We start from the raw sequence: 18861 nt of genomic DNA, 5'->3' as shown, positions 1-18861 counted from the left end.
AGGTCCTGGCAAAGTTAAGGAGGAGGCAAAAAAGTTTCTAAAGAACCCCACTTTAGGCCTACCATACCAGTTTCTGGAAAGGAGCCTCGAGAAAGCATCTTTAGGGTGGTCATGAGTCCACTTGGAGGTGCACAGTCCTGAAATCAAACCAGAGGAGGAGCAACATCTTGCCAGACCCTTTGAGTCTGCTGCTTCCTAAAATCCTGGACACGGATGCCCTCCTTGGGGCCACAGGTATCAAGGCAGATAGGATGCCAGGCAGTTTGGGGATGTCTCCAAGCCCTAGATACCTCCCTACTTCCTGGAGTTAGTTCAACTTCGTTCCATTTCCCCAGGGTGATGCAGTGCTCTCTATGACTGACTGTATTTGTTTCCTAGGGCTGCCATGACTAAGTACCACAAGTGGAATGGTTGTCTCACAGTTTTGGTGGCTAGGAGTCTCTGATCTAGCTGTAGGCAGGGATGTGCTCCCTCTGAAGGCTCTCGGGGAGGCTCTGTGCTAGGCCTGCCTCATTTCTGGTGGTTCTTGGGCTTGGGGCTATGTCACTCCAATCTTCACATGGTGTTCTCCTTGTGTGCATGTATTCTTTATAAGGACACCAGTCATAGTGGACAAAGGGCTCGCCCTACTCCACTATGACCTCATTTTAACAAAGTACATGTGCAACCTATTTCCAAAGAAGGCTCCATTCTGAGTTACTTTAACATATCAATTTTGGGGGTACACAGCTGAATCCATCACAGTGTTCCTCAAACGTTAGTCATTTTTAACCACCTTTGTAATTGTTCTCATGAATAATGGGCCACCTATTCTGTTATTTGCTACTAGCTCTTGTATCTTTACCTAAGACCATAATACACTATACCATAAACGGAAACCTAGTGTTACATGCTTAATGGTGCACATAACACATGGAATACATAAATATAAACATACAAATTGGGGCACCTGGGTGGCTCAGTTAAGCGTCTGCCTTCCGCTGGAGTCAGTTCCAGGGTCCTGGGATCGAGCCCTCTGTCAGGCTCCCTGTTCAGCAGGGTGTCTGCTTCTCCCTCTCCTTCTGCCTCTTCCCCTGCTTGTACTCTCTCCCTCTCAAATAAATAAATAAACCCTTTAAAAAATAGCATAATAAATCTAAGTACATAACTATTAAAATAGGTGTCAATATATTCCCCCAGATAATTTTTGCATCCCTCTGGCTGAGAATGCCCTTTGGAAAACACATACCTCTAATCTGGATGGGGGCTGGGGAATGTTTCTAGAAATAACATCGCAAACCCAGAAGGCACTCTCAGCATGAGGATTTCAGGCCCTTTGATGGGGGGAAGCAGAGACAGGCCGTGGTCTATTGGGGCTTGGGCTGGAGTACGAGGTCTAACTACTCTGCTGACCCAGTACCACAGATCTGAGGATCAGAGCGACCTTACAAATCACATTTTATAGATGAGAAAAAGGAGATGCAGAGAGATGAAGGCCAGTCAGTGCAAGGGCTGTGCAAGGGCTGGAACCTGATCCTCTGACTTTCCAGTGTTAACCCCTTGGTGCCGGTGCCTCCAATGGCCAGGGCTAGAGCCAGTTTCTTGGCAACCTGTATTAGATTAAACAGGAGTCTGTGTTTCAGGTGCACTGTCTTGTGAGTGATGAGGACACACCAAGTGTTTTCAAACTCTCTGGCCATCATGCAACTTTATGAGCTAATTTTGATTTATTGTTATCAAGAGAAAGGTATGTCTTGGATGGATGAAGTTCTCTTAATTGCCCTCAAACTGTTTGCTGGAGAGAATCCTGTGTTATGTTGGTTAACTTTTTTTGTGCGTGAAACTGTAGTAGTCACACATGGTTAAAATTCACATAATTCTCAAAGTATGTGATAAAAAGCTGTCTTTCTAATTCTAATTTATAATACCCCAAATCCCCTCCCTAGGGATAACTGCTGCTACTGTTTCTTATATATCCTTGAGATCTGGAGGTGGAGTGGTAGCTTACACATAAGCACCGGTGAACTATCTGAAACAAATTTCACTAGAATTAATAACTTTGGGAAAAACCACTCAATCTTCACTGATTCCCATGTTTCTACCCTGCCCCTTATGTAACTCACATTCTTCCTTTTCTCATCCCCTTTTAATTAAATTTTAACCCTTTTTTATTTCTGAGTTAAGAACTCAGGCTAGGGAAGGCAGGCAGCTTCAGCCACTACTACTGGCTCATAAGGGAGATTCCGGGTGCACACATTAGGTGATTTTGGCAGGATGATAATTTGGGAAAGGAGAGTAGACGGGTAATAGCATTTATTCAGCACCTACTATTTGACAGGTACTATAAAATATAACCTCATAAGGTGAGTGTTTTATTTCCAGTTTGTAGACAGGCACAGAGTGGTGAGGAAGGTTATGTAACTTGCCTAAGTCTCAGCTTGTCTGATTCCCAAGCTGTCTTGGATGTGCTTCCTGCTGGAGTGGGAACTGCGGCAGGCCAGTCCTGTGTGTGTGTGTGTGTGTGTGTGTGTGTGTGTGTGTGTGTGTGGTGCAGCTCAAATGAACATGGTCTGGGGCAGATTTGGTTCCTTGTAGGATGTGCTTTGTCTTGATCTCTGTGGTCCTCCTGTAACTATACATGGTCTAGGGATGTGATAAACCCACACTGAATGCATGAGTTCCACTCAAAAACAGAGTTTGCTGTGCTGGTGGGATTCCCAGGTAACCAGTTTTAGTGGGAAGGGGGAAAGAGCTGATGTCTGTGAGAGATCTCAAGTGAGGGATTTAGTCATCAGAAAACAAGAGATGAGATCAAATGAGGGGGAGGGGGAGGGGACAGGACAGAAAACCAGGGATTGGATTCATTCAGTGGGTGCGAAAGGATTCCCACTTGAGCCAAGGGAGAAAAATTCAGGAAGGAGGGTTACAGCATGGAATGCTCCAGTCAGAAGATGAGCTTCCAGAGGACACTATTGGCTTTGATGATTAGTGATATTTGGGTGAGTGGGTTCAGTAAAGTGGCAGAAAGGAAGCCAGACTCTGTGCGTGTGGCCGTGGGGGTGGGGGGTGGGGAGAGGGGACAGAAAGAAAGAGGGAGAGAGAGACAGAGAAGTCCACTTAATGTTCATGTTCACCTCGTGTCTTGTTTTGGTCTACCGCAATTTTATGAGGTGAGATTTACCAGCTTCTGTTCTGAAGCCTGGCATTTCTCCCAAGAGCACCAGTTCTGCCTAATGAGGGCAACTCAAGTGAATCCACAGGAAAGAAAAAGGAAAGTGATATTTTAATTTTATCCAGTCTGAAATGCAAGGAATGTGCCTGCAATTCTGAATCATAAATGTATCAATGCATTATTTTATGGAATAGAGATGTGTTCTGCCCAAATTGGCTGTGAAGTGAATAAACATTATTTTTCTACTGAATTCAGCTATAAAATGACTAGAAATCTTCCCATGGGGGTTGGGGGAAAAAAAAGAAGGAAAGAAAAGAGAAAAAGCAGAAACTTACTGCCAGAGGGAAGAGAAGAAATGACCACGGAGCTGACTTTGGTGGGCTTGTGAAGTGCAGAGGTGGCTCCGTGCTCTCTGGGGACTGATCCGTGTTGCTTCCTTCCAAATACCCCAGCTTATAAGGCTAACTCACATTTCCTCCTGCTTTGTTCTCCTTGTTTTCCATTTGAGGGGTTATTCAATCCAATAGAGCTGCATGCAATATTTTGCTTTACCTGGGTTTTGGTTGTATAAACCCAGTAATTTCCTACATCAACAACTGGTAAATTTACAATTATGTGTATCAAGTTTCCTTGGACTGAGAGGTCGGATCACACAGTGGTTTGGCTCATGAGCTTTGCAGCCACACAGATCTGGGTTTGAGACCCAGCTCAGCTATTAAGCAGTTATATGAATTTGGATCTATTAAAAACTCTGGGCCTCAGTTTCCACACCTTGTATGACTGAGATAATACTCATCTTAGGGGATTTTGGAAAGGGTTAAGTTATATGTATACATACATATTTATAGAGTGTGTTCTAAGCCCTGTGCTGAATATTTACATAGTAGTAACTGGAGGTGATTATAGTGATAATAATGATGATTACAATGACCATGATAATACTAATACAGAATCTTGTCCTAGTAGCCTTTTTATTCACTAAACACGAAATAAAAATAAGCCAACAAAGGAGAAAAAGCCCTGTCTAAATGTTCTGCCATAGAAATCTACTTTTGTTGCCCCGATGTACAGTTTTCAGCTTTCTAGAATTTCAAGCCTTTGTTTGACATTAGTGCTTCTAAAAGAATTTTACACCTCACTGGAATGCAAACTTTGTTTTTAAATCTCCAGATAAAAAAGGCTACCATATGCTTGAGAACCCCCACCTTTGGCAAGTCACATCACCACCCAAGAATGTACTGCTCAGGGTGTCTTGTTTCTTTGTTAGTTAAACAAAATGTGGCAAGAACCCTGGAATGTGTGTGCTGGCCCAAGTGCACCTGTTTGCACATGTGATCATCAACAAAGTCACTCATCTTATGGGGAGTGGCAGGAAGGTGTAGGAGGAAGTGTTCAGAATCCTGACAAGGTCACTCCCTCACTGGGTGACCTTGGGCAAGTTATTTAACCTTTCTGTGTCTGTTTCCTCACCTGTGCACTGGGCGGTGGGGGGGGTGGTGGTGCGGATTATGTCTCTCCTATAGGGCTTATCCTAGGGATAAAGGTGAGGGAAGGATTTCTTTTTTTTTTTTTTTTTTTTTTTTTTTTTTTTTTTATGATAGGCACACAGTGAGAGAGAGAGAGAGAGGCAGAGACACAGGCAGAGGGAGAAGCAGGCTCCATGCACCGGGAGCCTGACGTGGGATTCGATCCTGGGTCTCCAGGATCGCGCCCTGGGCCAAAGGCAGGCGCCAAACCGCTGTGCCACCCAGGGATCCCGAGGGAAGGATTTCTATGTAAAGAACTTGGCATGGAGCCAGCACACTGGTGATTCCTCTTTTTCTCTTCTCAGGAGACCTGGTATTATCTTTACCAGTAATTCAGAATACAGATTACTACAGTTTTCAGCACTAGCAGACAGAAACAGTGACACACATATTTAAACTGCATGCAATCCCTGAACCATGTGGAGAGCATACTCTTGCATTCAAAATAGGAGATCTGTTCCATTTATAGTAACTGGACTACGTTGTTAATAACTAACCTCAAAGACTAATCATACGGTGAAACATTTCAATGCCGCACTGCCTGTTACTAATCTGTAATCACCATTTTCCATCCTTTCCTTGCCTTTGGATCCCCGCTGCCAGGATGGAGTTCAGGATCGTCCTTTCATCAGTTCCTTGTGAGTGCCCTTAATTCTCTGGCCTTTCTCTCAGCCTCCTGCCTACATGGCCCAGCACAGTCCATTCCCGGTTGCCCCTCTGCCTTCCCCTGTGCCCCAGCAGCTGAACGTTGCTGGACAAAGCCATTCAAGCTGGATGACTGGTTTACTTTTAGCGCAGGGTCCCATCTCCCCGTGGGCGTTCCACACTGGTCACTTTCCCCCCCTCTGTGATGACCATTTCAGGCTTTCTCTCCTTTTAAACCTCCCACGTTCCCTCTTGCCTCCTGGAAGGTGACTCTGCTTCATTCTTTACTCAGAAAATAGAAGCTGTCAGATGGTGACTCCTCCTTCCTCTCCCCATTGCCAAATCAATGATTTCCCTGTATCTGTACCAGCCCCTGGAAGCCTCCTTCCTGCTATGACAAAGCGCCCTTCCTACCACAGGCTTGTCGCCCTGTGCTCCATCTCGGTGCTGTTCCAACTTTAGCAAGCACATGAGTCACCTGGGGTGCTTGTTAAATGCAGAGTCTGATCCAACAGGTCTGGGCCTGAGATTTTGCATATCTAACAAGCTGCCGGGTGATGCCAATGCTTTGAGTAGCAAGACTAGATTCTTATCCCTTCATTATTTTTCTGGTCATTTTCATCATCCTAAGGAGGCTCTGGCATGTTTCATTTTTAAAACCCCACCTTTAATCAAATCTCTCACACTACCATCCTATTTTATCTCCTTTCCAAACAATTCTTTTTTTTTTTTTTTAATTAAAGATTTCATTTACTTATTGGAGAAAGAGAGACAGAGAGGGAGAGGAAGAGCAGAGGGAGAGGGACAAGCAGACTCTGCCCTGAGCCCAGAGCCTGATGGGGGTCGGGGGAGGGGCTTGATCTCAAGACCCCAGATCATGATGTGAGCCGAAATAAAAAATCAGATGCTTAACCGACCAAGCCACCCAGACACCCCAAAGGGAGTTGCTTTGTTTTTTAGTAGGCTCCACACCCAGCATGGAGTCCAACACAGGGCTTGAACTCATGACCCCAAGGTCAAGACCTAAGCTGACATCAAGAATCCCACACTTAACCAACTGAGCCACCCAGGCACCCCATGACAATTCTTATTGAAAGAATTTTCTACTGAGGCTGTCTATAGCCATTCAAATTTTATCTCCTTTGTTACGTCTTTATTTTCCTTCTGATTTCAAAAGTAATACACACTCATGATACAAAATTTAAGCTTAACAAAATATATCACACAGAAACTAAACCCTTATCCTCTCTTATGTAAGGCTTACTTACAATCTGTTTTTCATGTTAAATTTTTTTTTAATTTGGAAAAATATTTACATATAGAAAAGTACAGATGATGCTATAACAGACATCCTGTGTTTTCAACCACCCAAAATGTGTTAACATTTGTCATAGTTATTGGCTTTATAGCTCCATAAAAAAAGAAACATTAGAGGTAAAACTGAAATCCTGTCTCTCTTCCTAGTGCTGTTCCCTCCCAAAAGGCAGTCGGGCAGCATGAGGTTGGGATGTCTGTTTACCAGGCCCAGATCAGCTGCAAGTGTCAGGAACCCCAACACAGCAGGGCTTAAAGATAAAACTGACTCTGTCTGCATGGATGCCTGGGTAGGATGTCACTGTCCTTCAGTGCTCTGTGGTATCAGGGACATAGGCTCCTCCATCTCAGAGTCCCATCACCTTGCTCCCTAAGGTAGCAGGTCCAGTTCTTGCAGTTCAGCAGAAGGAAGTTGAATTCTGGAATGGCTTTTACCTTGGAAACTTCTCCCTTATGTGAGTTCTACTTTGTCCACACTTCTGCTTATGGTCCATCAGTAATTCCAGTTGCTCTGTCAACCTCATAATTCCTCAGAATATTTCATCTGCCAATGGCATTTTTTTCACCAATGTTATTTTTAAAACAAACATTTTAAAGTAAATGTGTTAAAATGTCCTCTCTGGATATTTAAGTCAGGACAGTTGGTAAGCTGTGTGGTTCATCCACAAGGCTTGTTCCTGCCTTTCTTTCTCTTCCCATTTTACATTCATTTTAGGTTATATCCTCTCCTAGAATCACATTTCTTCCCATACACGAATTCCCAACTTCATAGCTACATCCTGGATACTAAGCTTTCCTGAATGTGTCTAGTATGCCCAATAGCCAGACATTTCTTGGATGTATCCAAGGCACTTCAATCTCAACATGTTCAAAACTGAACTTTTTCTGCTTGTTGTTGCTCCACATTCTCTTGGGTGTGGCCCTTGTTGACATGGTCACAACTGGCTCACCAGCACCACTCCTACATTCCAGACCATGGAAAGTGCAAAGAGGGAGTGAAAGGTTGCTCACCTTCCTCTTGCAGCACCTCTTGCAGGGGTGCCTGCAGCTTCCTCTTACAGGAGATCTGGAATTTGCTCCTTCCGCTTTTGTTCACTTCCTTTGGCACTGGTATTAGTTATTGCTGCATAGTAGGGCACTTCAAAATTTAGTGGCTGAAATCGATACCATTTATTATTGCTCACAAATATAAGGATCAGGTGGTGGACAGCTTATCTGGTCTTAGTTGGCTTGATGCATGCAACTGCTGCCAGCACTGGGTACATACAGCTCTGCTGACCTTGGCTGGGCTATCTGGGATATTAGGGGATGGGTTGGTCTGGGATTGTCCCAGCTCATCTCCACATGGCCTCTCATCTTCTGACAGCCTAGCCTGGGACTTATTTTCAAGGCATGGAAGGGTTCCAAGAGAGGTGGGAAGTGTTCATGGCTCCTGGAGACCCAGACTTGAAACCAGCACAAGATTACTTCCACCAGTCTATTGGCTAAAGCAAGCTGAGGCCAGCTCTGATTCAAGGGGTGAAGGAAAAAAAAGACTCCTTTTTTTTCATGTTAGGAGCTGCAAAAATGTGGATACTGGTAGGATTGAGATTTGGGACTTTTTTTTTTTTTTTTTTTTTTTTAAATAATGAACCTATCACAGGAAGACTGGGTAATTTAGTTTCTAGGTAGGTGGTCATGTGCCCAGCAAAAATTTGATGGTTCCATTTATAAAAGGAAGAAAGGGGGAATGGGAATTAGGGATAATTTATAGACTCTGTTTCAGAAGGAATTATAGTTCCCTATTCATCTTCCCTAAATGGAAGCTACACTCTCAATCTCTAGATATAAATAATAATATTATCATTCTGACAAGATTTCTGTTCTTAACTAGTGCACAAATTTTTGATTTCCCTTGACTCTGGTGACCTAGCACTTACTCTCTGACCTCTTGATAAAGGTCATAAAACAAAAATAAACGTCATAAAACAAATCAAGTTAAGGTGCTTACAAACATTTGGGAGTTTTTTTTTTTTTTTTCCATTTGGGAGTTTAATACACCTAGTCTTTATGCTATTTTGTAGTGCCCAGGAAAGCAGTATTTAAAGCAGTATCTAAAACCTATTTTTTCTTAATTGTACTCCGCTATTCACAAAATCCCAAACAATAACATTACTATTCCTCCAAAGTCCAACAGACCAAATCTGGATTGACTAGTACATCCTGGTATTTTATTACATAGCACTAAGAACATATAAGAATTTTGGGATTCTTCAAAAGGGACAGATGTTTTACATTTAAGTAAAAATGCACAGTCATGTTTGAATTTAAAGTCATTTCCTCATTATTGTTTAAAGTGAATGGGGTCTCCTGAGGATTAATAACAGCTTCTGGAGTTTCTCATCATAGGTTTTGAATAACTGTCCATAAGCCGCTTTAAGTCATGGTAGTTGGAAGCTATTTGGTGAACATAAAGTCATGAGCTGTCAGTCTAAGATAGAAAGAGGCTAAAACTGTCCAATTTCATGGTGGTGGCCATCTTCATTTATTTGTTTGCCAGTAGTTTCAAGGGGGAGACTGAACAATGAAGAATGTTATCTTCTTACTTCTCGACAAGCTCAGCAGAGGCAGGCTGTACCAGAGGAGCGTGACCTCTCTCTGCCCCTCTGTACTGTTCTTGCACTACAGATTAAGTAGAAGAATCTGGCTGGGTGTTTCTCAGTGCGCTCAGTGGCACCAACTGTAAAGCATCTGTTACTTTTCTGTTGCATAGCCTGACAGAATTTCTCAGGAGGTCTAAATTTCCTACAAATCAGGACGTGATTGTCATCCTGAACTCTGACCTCCCATCCAATTTTTAAAAAGATGGATGAGAGCCCAATGCTGTGTGAGAGTAGAGGATGTTGTGAAGGTGGAGTTAGGAATCACGTCAGCTCCAAAAGATGCCAAGGTGATTGGGTAAGGTTTTTTCTGTAACCAGAACTGAACGCCCTGACACCAGGAGATCTGGAGCAGCTGGGATTGGCTCCCACTTGGATGATGTGGATTTATAAACACGTAAGAGAGACATGATTACATGATCTCCTCCATTTTCCTGTGTGGCTCTGATATATTAAGAAATTTTAAAATTCAGGAATTTCCCTTAAAAAAGATCCTCTCAAAAAGTGTATTATGCATAAGACTACTTCAGAGAAAGGCATACATATCTTGAGTCACGTTTGAAGATGTAAAGAAGACTGCAGTTGGTTTAAATCACTCATATGCTTCTGAACCGGAGAATGAGTGAAGATGGCAGGGTGTGAGAGCCATAGAGAGTGGTGAGGATTCTTCAGACTGTAGAGTGTGCATCTAAGAGGATAACTGTACATTAGGGAAAACACTCCTCCCCCAAACTGGCCCCGTGTAATGCCTGAGAACTGATGCTAAAATTTAGTATTAGCACAAAAGCTGGAATGACAAACAGCCCTGGTTTGTCTCAGACTGAGGGGGGTTTCTGAGACATGGGACTTTCTGTTTTAAAACAGGCTAAGTCCTGGCCAAACTGGGATAAGTTGCTCACCCTAACTCGTTTTACCAGTGCACATGGTGGAATGTGAGAGTGAAAAGTGCCTACTGAAGAGGGCATGTTCCAGGCTCAAGGAACCAGTCAGCTCCCCAGAGGTGTATGTGTGTACTATGAAGGCAAGACCTCAGAGGCCAAGCTGCCCAGAGCCCCTGAAAATGTCCACTCCAAGAGATTCCAGATCTGAGGTAGTTTTAAGTGCTATGATTCAGAATAGAGTTATTCCATATTTTGCTCGATTTCCTCTGAGGACAACTGCAGGACTCATTTAGGACACAGGGTGTGCCCCTATGGCACGAGAGGTTCTCCTCCACATACCAGAAAGCCCCATATAGATGGGACATCTTGACAATGTTATGAAGCCACCCTGAAATAAAATGCATAGGTAAGTCAGGATCCTCTGGTAGGGCTTTTTGTACAACTGTTTTCAGTGTCACCTATGGACATACCTCTTTTTAAAACACAACTTATTACAGAGGCATATAAAAATCGCCATGCCTGGCAATAATTAATGGCCCCTTTTACTGTAGTCCTGAGATGCAGAGAAGTTCAGGGGTCTTCCAAGTGACATGTTTTCCATAGCTGGTCAAACCTTAATGTGGCACCTCTAAGATTAGAAGCGCTATTTGGTCTCCAATGTAATATTAGATCCACAATTCCTTTAACATTTTTTTCCAATTATTGAAAATGGCAAAACTCCCACTACCTAGAAACTGTATGGCACTTTGACTCTAAGACTGAATTATGACAATTCAATTCTACAGTATGATCTCATAGTTAAAGAAAAGTACACGTGGTTTTGAATAGCAAGGCTCCGGTGTCAAATGCTTGAGTAGAAATCTCACTTTGGTACCTTGATCATTGTGCATAAATGATGTCTGTTCAGGATGCTATAACAAAATACCACAGACTAGGTGGCTTATAAACAATAGAAATTTACTTCTCGGGATGCCTGGGTGGCTCAGCGGTTGAGTGTCTGCCCTTGGATCAGGGTGTGATCCCGGAGTCCTAGGATCAAGTCCCACATTGGGCTCCCTGCAGGGAGTCTGCTTCTCTCTCGGCCTGTGTCTCTTCCTCTCTCTGTGTCTCTCATGAATAAATAAATAAAATCTTAAAAAAAAAAAAGAAATTTATTTCTCATGGTTTTAAAGCTGGAAGTCCAAGATCAGGATGCCAGCAGGGTTGGGTTCCAATGAAGGCCCTTTCCCTGGTTGCAGACTGCTGACTTCTCAAGGAGCCAGGGAGCCCTCTGGGGTCTATTGGAGTACTAATCCCAACCAAGAAAGCTCTCCTTTTATAACCTAATCACCTCCCAAAGGCCTCCACCTCCTAACACCATTACTTTGGGATTAAGATTTCAACATATAAATTATGGGGGGGGGGCGGTGAGGAGAAGGATACAGATATTCAGACCTACACCCTGAAGGGCTATGCTGAGGTTTTATTATGTAACTTATGGCCTGGTACACAGTATATTCTGAATAAATATTTCCTTTCTTCCTAATTCCCAAACCAGTCTTGTAGGATGAACTTCTAGGTTGACTCTAATCTTGGAATAAGAAGAAAGACTACTTCTACACTTGAAATCTTCAATGGATTCCTGTAGAAGAGATAAAGAATGTTCTATTTATTTGTAGTTTTATGGCAAATTAAGGCCACAACCTTCTGAATTATTAAAGATCAATAAGTATCATTTCAAACTACTTTCTCAATGACCAGGATCCTGCCTCTGTGAAGGATCTGCCAACATTTTGTTTAACAAATCTATAAAATACTATAACTAGCAATAACTGGCATATAAAGTCAAGTATTAAGGTACAAAATCACCCCTGATTTTTAGAAATGCTATCCCCATGATCATTAGTGAAATGACTTAAGCTTTCTGAGTGTTAAACTACTCCCAAATCTTACTTTAAAAACATTTTTGAAAACTTACTGGAATTGTATTGCCTGCTGTTATAGATTTCAAGTAAAATTACCATGTTATCTGGGATCTAGTCTTAACAGGCTTGACTAAGGATTTGTTGCTCTCTCCAGAGTTTCTCTAGGTTTCACATTTTGAGGGGAGGGTACATTTGTTTGTCATTAAGTATTTAAAGTTCATAAACACAGGCAAAGAAATTTTAAAGACTTTCTATCAAATTGACATAAAATCTAAAGATGGCCCATGGGAAAGCAAACACTGACTTGTGACAGGATTTTCTACTAGAACTGTTATGATCTCTAGCTTCCAAATAACACACATTTTTTAATCATCTGAAGTATACCTGGTTATGAGATGTAGAAGCAATATATTGGATATATCACTTAAAATGTGTCCAATTGGAGTTGACATTTAAAAGAAAAGCAAACTAAATTTAAACACTGTCAATGAAAGTCAGTATTAATATCATAAGACCGGTTTAGTTGGTCAAAAGCAAAAAAAAGGTTTAGTAAGACTGCATATTAATATGGCTCAGTGACTTTAGGATTGAATTTTTAAATCTAAATAATTTTATTTTATTTATTTATTTTTAAAAAAGATTTTATTTATTTATTCATTCATTCATGAGAGACACAGAGAGAAAGAGAGGCAGAGACACAGGCAGAGTAAGAAGCAGGCTCCCTGCAGGGAGCCCGATGTGGGACCGGATCCCGGGTCTCCAGGGTCACGCCCTGGGCTGAAGGTGGCGCTAAACCACTGAGCCACGGGGCTGCCCAATTAATTTTATTTTAAAAGAAAGAGATGTTAAACACATAGGTATCTGACTTTATCCTCCTAGTCTATATATCAGGGACTGGCAAACTACAACTCACAGGCCAAATCTGGCAATTGGTTGTCTTGATAAAGTTTTTTTGGAACACAGCTATCTATGCTCATTCGATGTATGGTCTGTAGTCCCTTTATTTCAACCACAGAGTTGAGTAGTTGCAAGAGATCATATAGTGTTCTGATACAACTGGAAAATGTTTTCAAATAAAATGAACATTAAAATCATTATTAAAAAGAGAAAAAATACCCCTAGGTACTCTGGTTTAAAAACTGCCTTTTCAATATTTGAATAATATTTTCTTTATGACTTCTCTTTAACCACAAAAACCTTCATCTTTTGAATCAGATATTTAAAATGTTTCCAATAAAGATTTTAAATTTGAATAAGAACTATTTAGAGGTGAATGACTTGCATTTGTAAGTCTCACTATTGAGCAGTAAAGATTTTCCTTAAATGAGACCAAGTGGTATAGTGAGCTTATAACTATTATTAGTGAAAGCAGAAGTTTCTAATATACCTTGTAACACAAAGAACCCTGAATTTCGATCAGCATGTCAGTACAGTTTTTCAAACTGCGCCACATACAAGTTTCTTCTGCCTCGTATAGCTACATACCTAAAATAGTCTTAAGGTCAAAGCCAGACAGACATACCTTTGTCACTTAATGTATTGACCAGGGGGGTGATACAGTTGAGTTTATTTCTTCTACTAAAATTATGGAGAGAAAAACAAAACATACCTAAAATAGGCTGACGGGTAAAGCCAAATATGCGTACCCTTGTCAGTGAATGTGTTGGCCATGAATGATGCAGCTGAGTCTACTTCTTTCACCAAAATTATGGAAAAAAACCCAAAACCAAAACTCGAGGGTGATCACTATAACAATCTTAAAAGTAAAAAAGGAGAGAAATTCAGAAGTGGTCTAACCCAATGATCAGCTCAGACTTGACTTTCACTAGAAGCTATTTTTGGAGTCCCATATTTTAATTGTTGAGTAAAGAAGGCTGTAACAGAAAAGATGTCTATGAGAAAGTCATGTCCAGCTAATTTGTACAGTGATAGTGGTCTGAAACAACTGTAAAGTCATCAGGTTATTGACAGCTGGAGAAATTCCACATGCTAAGCAACTCAGCTACAAAGAAGTATTAGAGGTCTAAGATGAAAAATACACTTGAATCTGTAATTGAATTAGACAAGCCTTGCTGGTCACCAGGACACACAGCAAACGCTGGGTTACCAGAAGTGCATTTATCAGCCACAGTGATTTATTGAGTGCTTTAATAATACAAGTGTACATCAACTGATCCACAGTCAAAAGTGGCAGGTCCCTAAGAAATTTACAAGCACTTTAAGTAAATCAAAATACATATTATTTTGTTCAATCCAACAGTCTTCTGTGTGGGGGACAGAAGGCTAGTGATAAACAGAGTCTCAGTAATGCACAGTGATTCTGATTGAAGCTTTTGTACAAAAAACTTGTTCCCAGTAGCATGCACCCACCAATAAAGACTTCAGTACAAAAAATTAACCCTAAGCACTACATTTAAGTAGAAATGAGATATAATTCTGAATTCGTGTTTTCCCAAAGATCACATAAAAGGAAAAAAAATCAAAATAAAACAAACAACAAAAAACAAAACCACACAGTAATACAAAGCTTTGTAAGAAAGCTCTTACTATTACAGATCCAACATCGTTTGCACTGAAAACAAAAGTTCCCATCCATGTTGAGGTGGGAAAAAAAAAAAAACCAACCCAAATCTTTCAAGTTAATAGAAATCAGGAAAGGGAATAAATTGAGAAGGGGTGGTGGTGGAGGGAAGAGGCAAGGAAAAGGAGGAAGAAGAGGGAGGGAGAAGGAAGGGAGTGGGGGGATGGATGACATACCATCAGAAAAAGGTTCAAAATTTAATAAAAATAAGAAAATAAGAACCGAGGTCTGGAGGGGTGGGTAGGGCTATTGATGCACTTGGTGAATGTGCTTGCACAGGTCCGGCGGGGGCAGCAAGCAGCAGGCCCCTATGTGGCATACCGCTTGGTCCACTGTCTGGCCATCCGGTCGTGCTCTGCTCTGTTGGTCATGTACTGTGTGGCAATGCTGCCCACCAGAGGGTCAGCTGGAAGGGAAACAGAGTCAGGAATCAGTAAATACCAGGAGCATTTCTTCTTTCGAAGCTGGGGAAAAGGAGTGTCTGGAAAGCTAGCCTTCATTCAAGGAATAGATGAGGAGATGGTGGGAAGTGGCTGCTCTAACTTGGAACAATGTCACTTTAGCAAAGACCCGTAAATGACCTGACAGTGACAGATCGCATTTCACACCAGCTGCCCAGAGTCATCTACCTGTGCTTTTACTGATGGCTCTTGTCATGCCTCTTGACAGGTCTTATTCTCTCCCTCTGCCCCCACTGCACACTTCTCACTCTCCTCCCCATGTTTTTAGGTAGCTGTTTCATGGAGAACTCTTTGAGAAGTGGTTCTGTTGGCCTGGCCAATTCCTTCACCCTGGGGCTTAGACCCTAGGGGGTGGCAGTGGTGGCACTCACACCCTTCAGTGCTTCCACTGGGGGAGAATTCAGGATCCTCAGCTGAACATGAGCAAGCAGCAGCCTTAGTGAGACCTATTGACACAGGGGAAGATGGTCTACTTCTTCCTCCAAAGGTGGAAATAGCAAAATCCATATAGCTCTTTATTATTAAAATACTGGTAGATATTAAATAATAGCTAATATGTCCTAAACTTTAACATACTAACTCCATAAAGGTCTGAGGAACTGACACTTCAGGAACTGAAACACTAGGAGGGTAGTAAGCCACTTGCCCAAGACAGAGTAAGTGGCGGCACGAGGCTCTGAGCCTGGAGCCCACACACTTAACTACACACTGCTTGGGAGATTGCTCTCTACCCAGAGAGGATTGGGGAAAAAAAAAAAAAATCAGAGCAATTAAAAATAAAGTAATTTAGGTTTCTGGGGGTCCCAGAATGTACCCCTTTCTCTCCATTCCCTAGTTTCACTCCTTCCCTGATTTTTATTTCCTCTGTTTTTGGTGTTGAGAATTTGAGTGTATTAGAGCAGATGGATAAGGAGGAACCAAAAGGGAAAGGAGCAAAATTAGCAAACAGTATGTTAAAGATGAAAAGAGTAAGGAAGTGTGCCTATGGTCTAACGCAACCTATAACTTGGGAAGATTCTGGCTTAATAAGATACTCATGGTCATACATTCTCAATATTAGAGGTGCAACAGAAATACCATCTTTTAATGATCTGCAGAGACTGCTGCTGACAAAGCATTTCCAAGCCTTCTCTCCACAAGACATTGCTTACATTTTAAGAAACCTTGCTTATGTTTTCTTGGACTTGTGCTAGGCTTGATTGTATTTATTCTAGGGAGAGGCTAGTTTCTTACATTCACTTATATCACAAACAATTTAAATAGATTACCCAGTGTGGGGGGGGGGCGGGGAGGAGGTTTGTTGAGAACTTCTGCCTCTCTGGCTACTTTGTGATTTTTCTCCTTCACTTTGCCCAAATGTTGAAACTAAAACTATCACTTAAACCAACCAGGTTCAGGGATGCCTGAGTGGCTCAGCAGTTGAGTGCCTGCCTTTGGCTCAGGGTGTGATCCTGGATTCCCAGGTTCGAGTCCCACATCAGGCTCCCTGCATGGAGCCTGCTTCTCCCTCTGCCTCTCTGTCTCTTGTGAATAAAAAAAAAAAAAAAAAAACACCAAAAAAACCCAACCAGGTTCAAAAAGATTTAAACTAATAATACCAAATGCCTGAAAACTGGTTAAGATATTTTTAAGAACTGTGGTCTTTCAGTTCAGATTAAGTAATGGCTTTAGAGTCTAAAGTGCCAAAGAGAGGTCTGAGTCACAGTTCTCCACTCTTGAAAAAAAAATCATCTTATTCCAATTTCTGGCAGTCTAGAATGCAAAAGCTTCAGTCATCAAGGTATCTTCAAGAGCTGAAGTCTACATCATTCAAGACAAATGTTTAATTGAACATGATCTCTATTAGTGAAATGCACTGAAGATCCATCTGTGCATTCCTTTTTTTTTTTTTTTTTTTAAAGATTTTATTTATTTATTCATGAGAGACACAGAGAGGCAGAGACACAGGCAGAGGGAGAAGCAGGCTCCTCGAAGGGAGCCCAATGAAAGACTCGATCCCTGGACTAGAATCATGCTCTGAGCTGACGCACTGATTGAGGTAAAGGACAGGCTTACTGTCTGAATGACCAGTGACATTCATGTTCTGCCTCAAATTGTATTCTCACAGTGTGGGCATTATGGGGAATAAGATAGGTCTGTCATTTCAGCTCAAAGGAGGAAGAAGGGAACAGATGAAGGATAGGGAACAGGAAGCTGTGTGTGGGAAAAGGTGTTACAATCAGGTGTTAATACTATTTCAGTAGGAGAAGAAGGGGGGAAATCTTAAAGCAAGTTAGAGCACTGAGAGAATTGACATGCATTATGTAAAGTTTTTTTCTATGCTTAAACAATTAACATTAGATTTCTTTCGGAGTTCCTTTTACCTTTCCAAGTTTGACTATAAAAATATTATTTTTCCACTTGTAAAACTATACATGCTAACTATAAAAGCAATAATTAATAAAAACCACTTCAAACAATACATAAGACTGAAAACTGTAGGTGAAGACCATCTGTAAATTTACTCAGAAGTACTGTTAACATTTTGCCTTAATATCTTCCTGGGCTACTTCTCTAAACACACAATTTAAAAAAGATGAATTTATAGTCTGCTTTTGTAATGTTGTAAAAACTTTTTATATCAATAATTACAAATCTACTTCATCATTTTAAATATTCACCTGAATAACCAAATTCTTGTTTAGAGACCTTTGGATTCTTACCAATTTTTGGCTTTATAAAAAACGCTGTGAGGAACAGTACTGTGCATACACTTTCACAAATTTATGCAGATCTGAAATTCGTTTAAAGTATAAATGAATAACATAAAAATATAAAATGAAGGAATTAAAAAATCACGTGTTATTAACCAATTCTCAATGCTAAAATGTTTTGCTGAATAGAAGAAAGTTAAGATTGTAGGTTAATGAATCAAAACTATATAATATAGGGGTGCCTAGCAGCTTGGTTGAGCAGCTGGCTCTTGATTTAGGCTCAGGTCATGATCTTGGGGTCCTGGGATTAAGCTCTGCACTGGCCTCCATGCTCAGTAGGGAGTCTGCTTGAGGATACTCTCTCTTCCTCTGCCCCTCCCCCTGTTTGTGCTCTCTCAAATAAATAAATCTTTAAAAAAAAAGTAAAGATAAAAACCATTAAAAAAAACAAAAACAAAACTATGCAACATATATATGTAGCAAAATGACTATCACAGTGAATTTAATGGAATAAAACACTCTTTGTAGTGTATAATTACGAACCTAAGTAAAGATGAATCTCCTTACACAGGTTTCATATTTCATGGATAGAGATATGCCAGGGATGTAATAACAGTCTCCAAACATAAATTACTTGACCTTATTTCTCTAATATTTTCTTTCTAAAAAAGAAGGGAAAAAATTCCCATCATTTTGAGTTTCTACATCGTTACTAATTTCCCAAATCTTCATTGATCTTTGATATTATCCTGTATCAGTCTTCTTCCTCTTTACTAAAGAAAACCCACAAAATTTATCAGTGGATAAATTAAAATTTAAGTATTCTACAGTTTTTGCCTTCTTCAAAGCAATTATTTGAATTTTTGGAAGAGGAACATTTATGTTTATGCTTTGCAGCACAAGGTTGGATAATTTTAATCACTTAATTCTTTCAAATACCAATGCTGCATGTATTAGAGGTTCTCTGAGGCTGAGGAACAGGATTTACAGCATGGATGTGAGAGTATATAATGCTCTTCATTAACTAGACCTCTAAACCACATCACCTCATCTGCTTAATAAAAAT

The 18861-nt window shown here is 40.9% G+C and overlaps 1 protein-coding gene across 9 annotated transcripts in view; it reads right to left on the bottom strand.

The window, feature by feature from the left end:
• Nucleotides 1–14173: 14173 nt before the first annotated feature.
• The window catches only part of UBE2E2 (ubiquitin conjugating enzyme E2 E2), a 471670-nt gene continuing 466982 nt past the window's right edge, over nt 14174–18861 (bottom strand). For 8 of the 9 annotated variants that reach the window (XM_072792955.1, XM_072792951.1, XM_072792953.1 and 5 more), the window contains one exon: nt 14174–15047. In XM_072792955.1, the coding sequence (XP_072649056.1) occupies nt 14950–15047 (98 nt within the window). In that variant the 3' untranslated portion in view covers nt 14174–14949. Of the gene's footprint in view, nt 15048–18338; nt 18458–18861 lie in introns of all 9 variants that reach the window. The other variant, XR_012015007.1, reaches the window with a different exon arrangement.

Source organism: Canis lupus, chromosome 22 (genome assembly GCF_048164855.1).
Source record: "Canis lupus baileyi chromosome 22, mCanLup2.hap1, whole genome shotgun sequence".
Lineage (NCBI taxonomy): Eukaryota > Metazoa > Chordata > Mammalia > Carnivora > Canidae > Canis > Canis lupus.
This window is presented reverse-complemented; position numbering and strand designations above follow the sequence as displayed.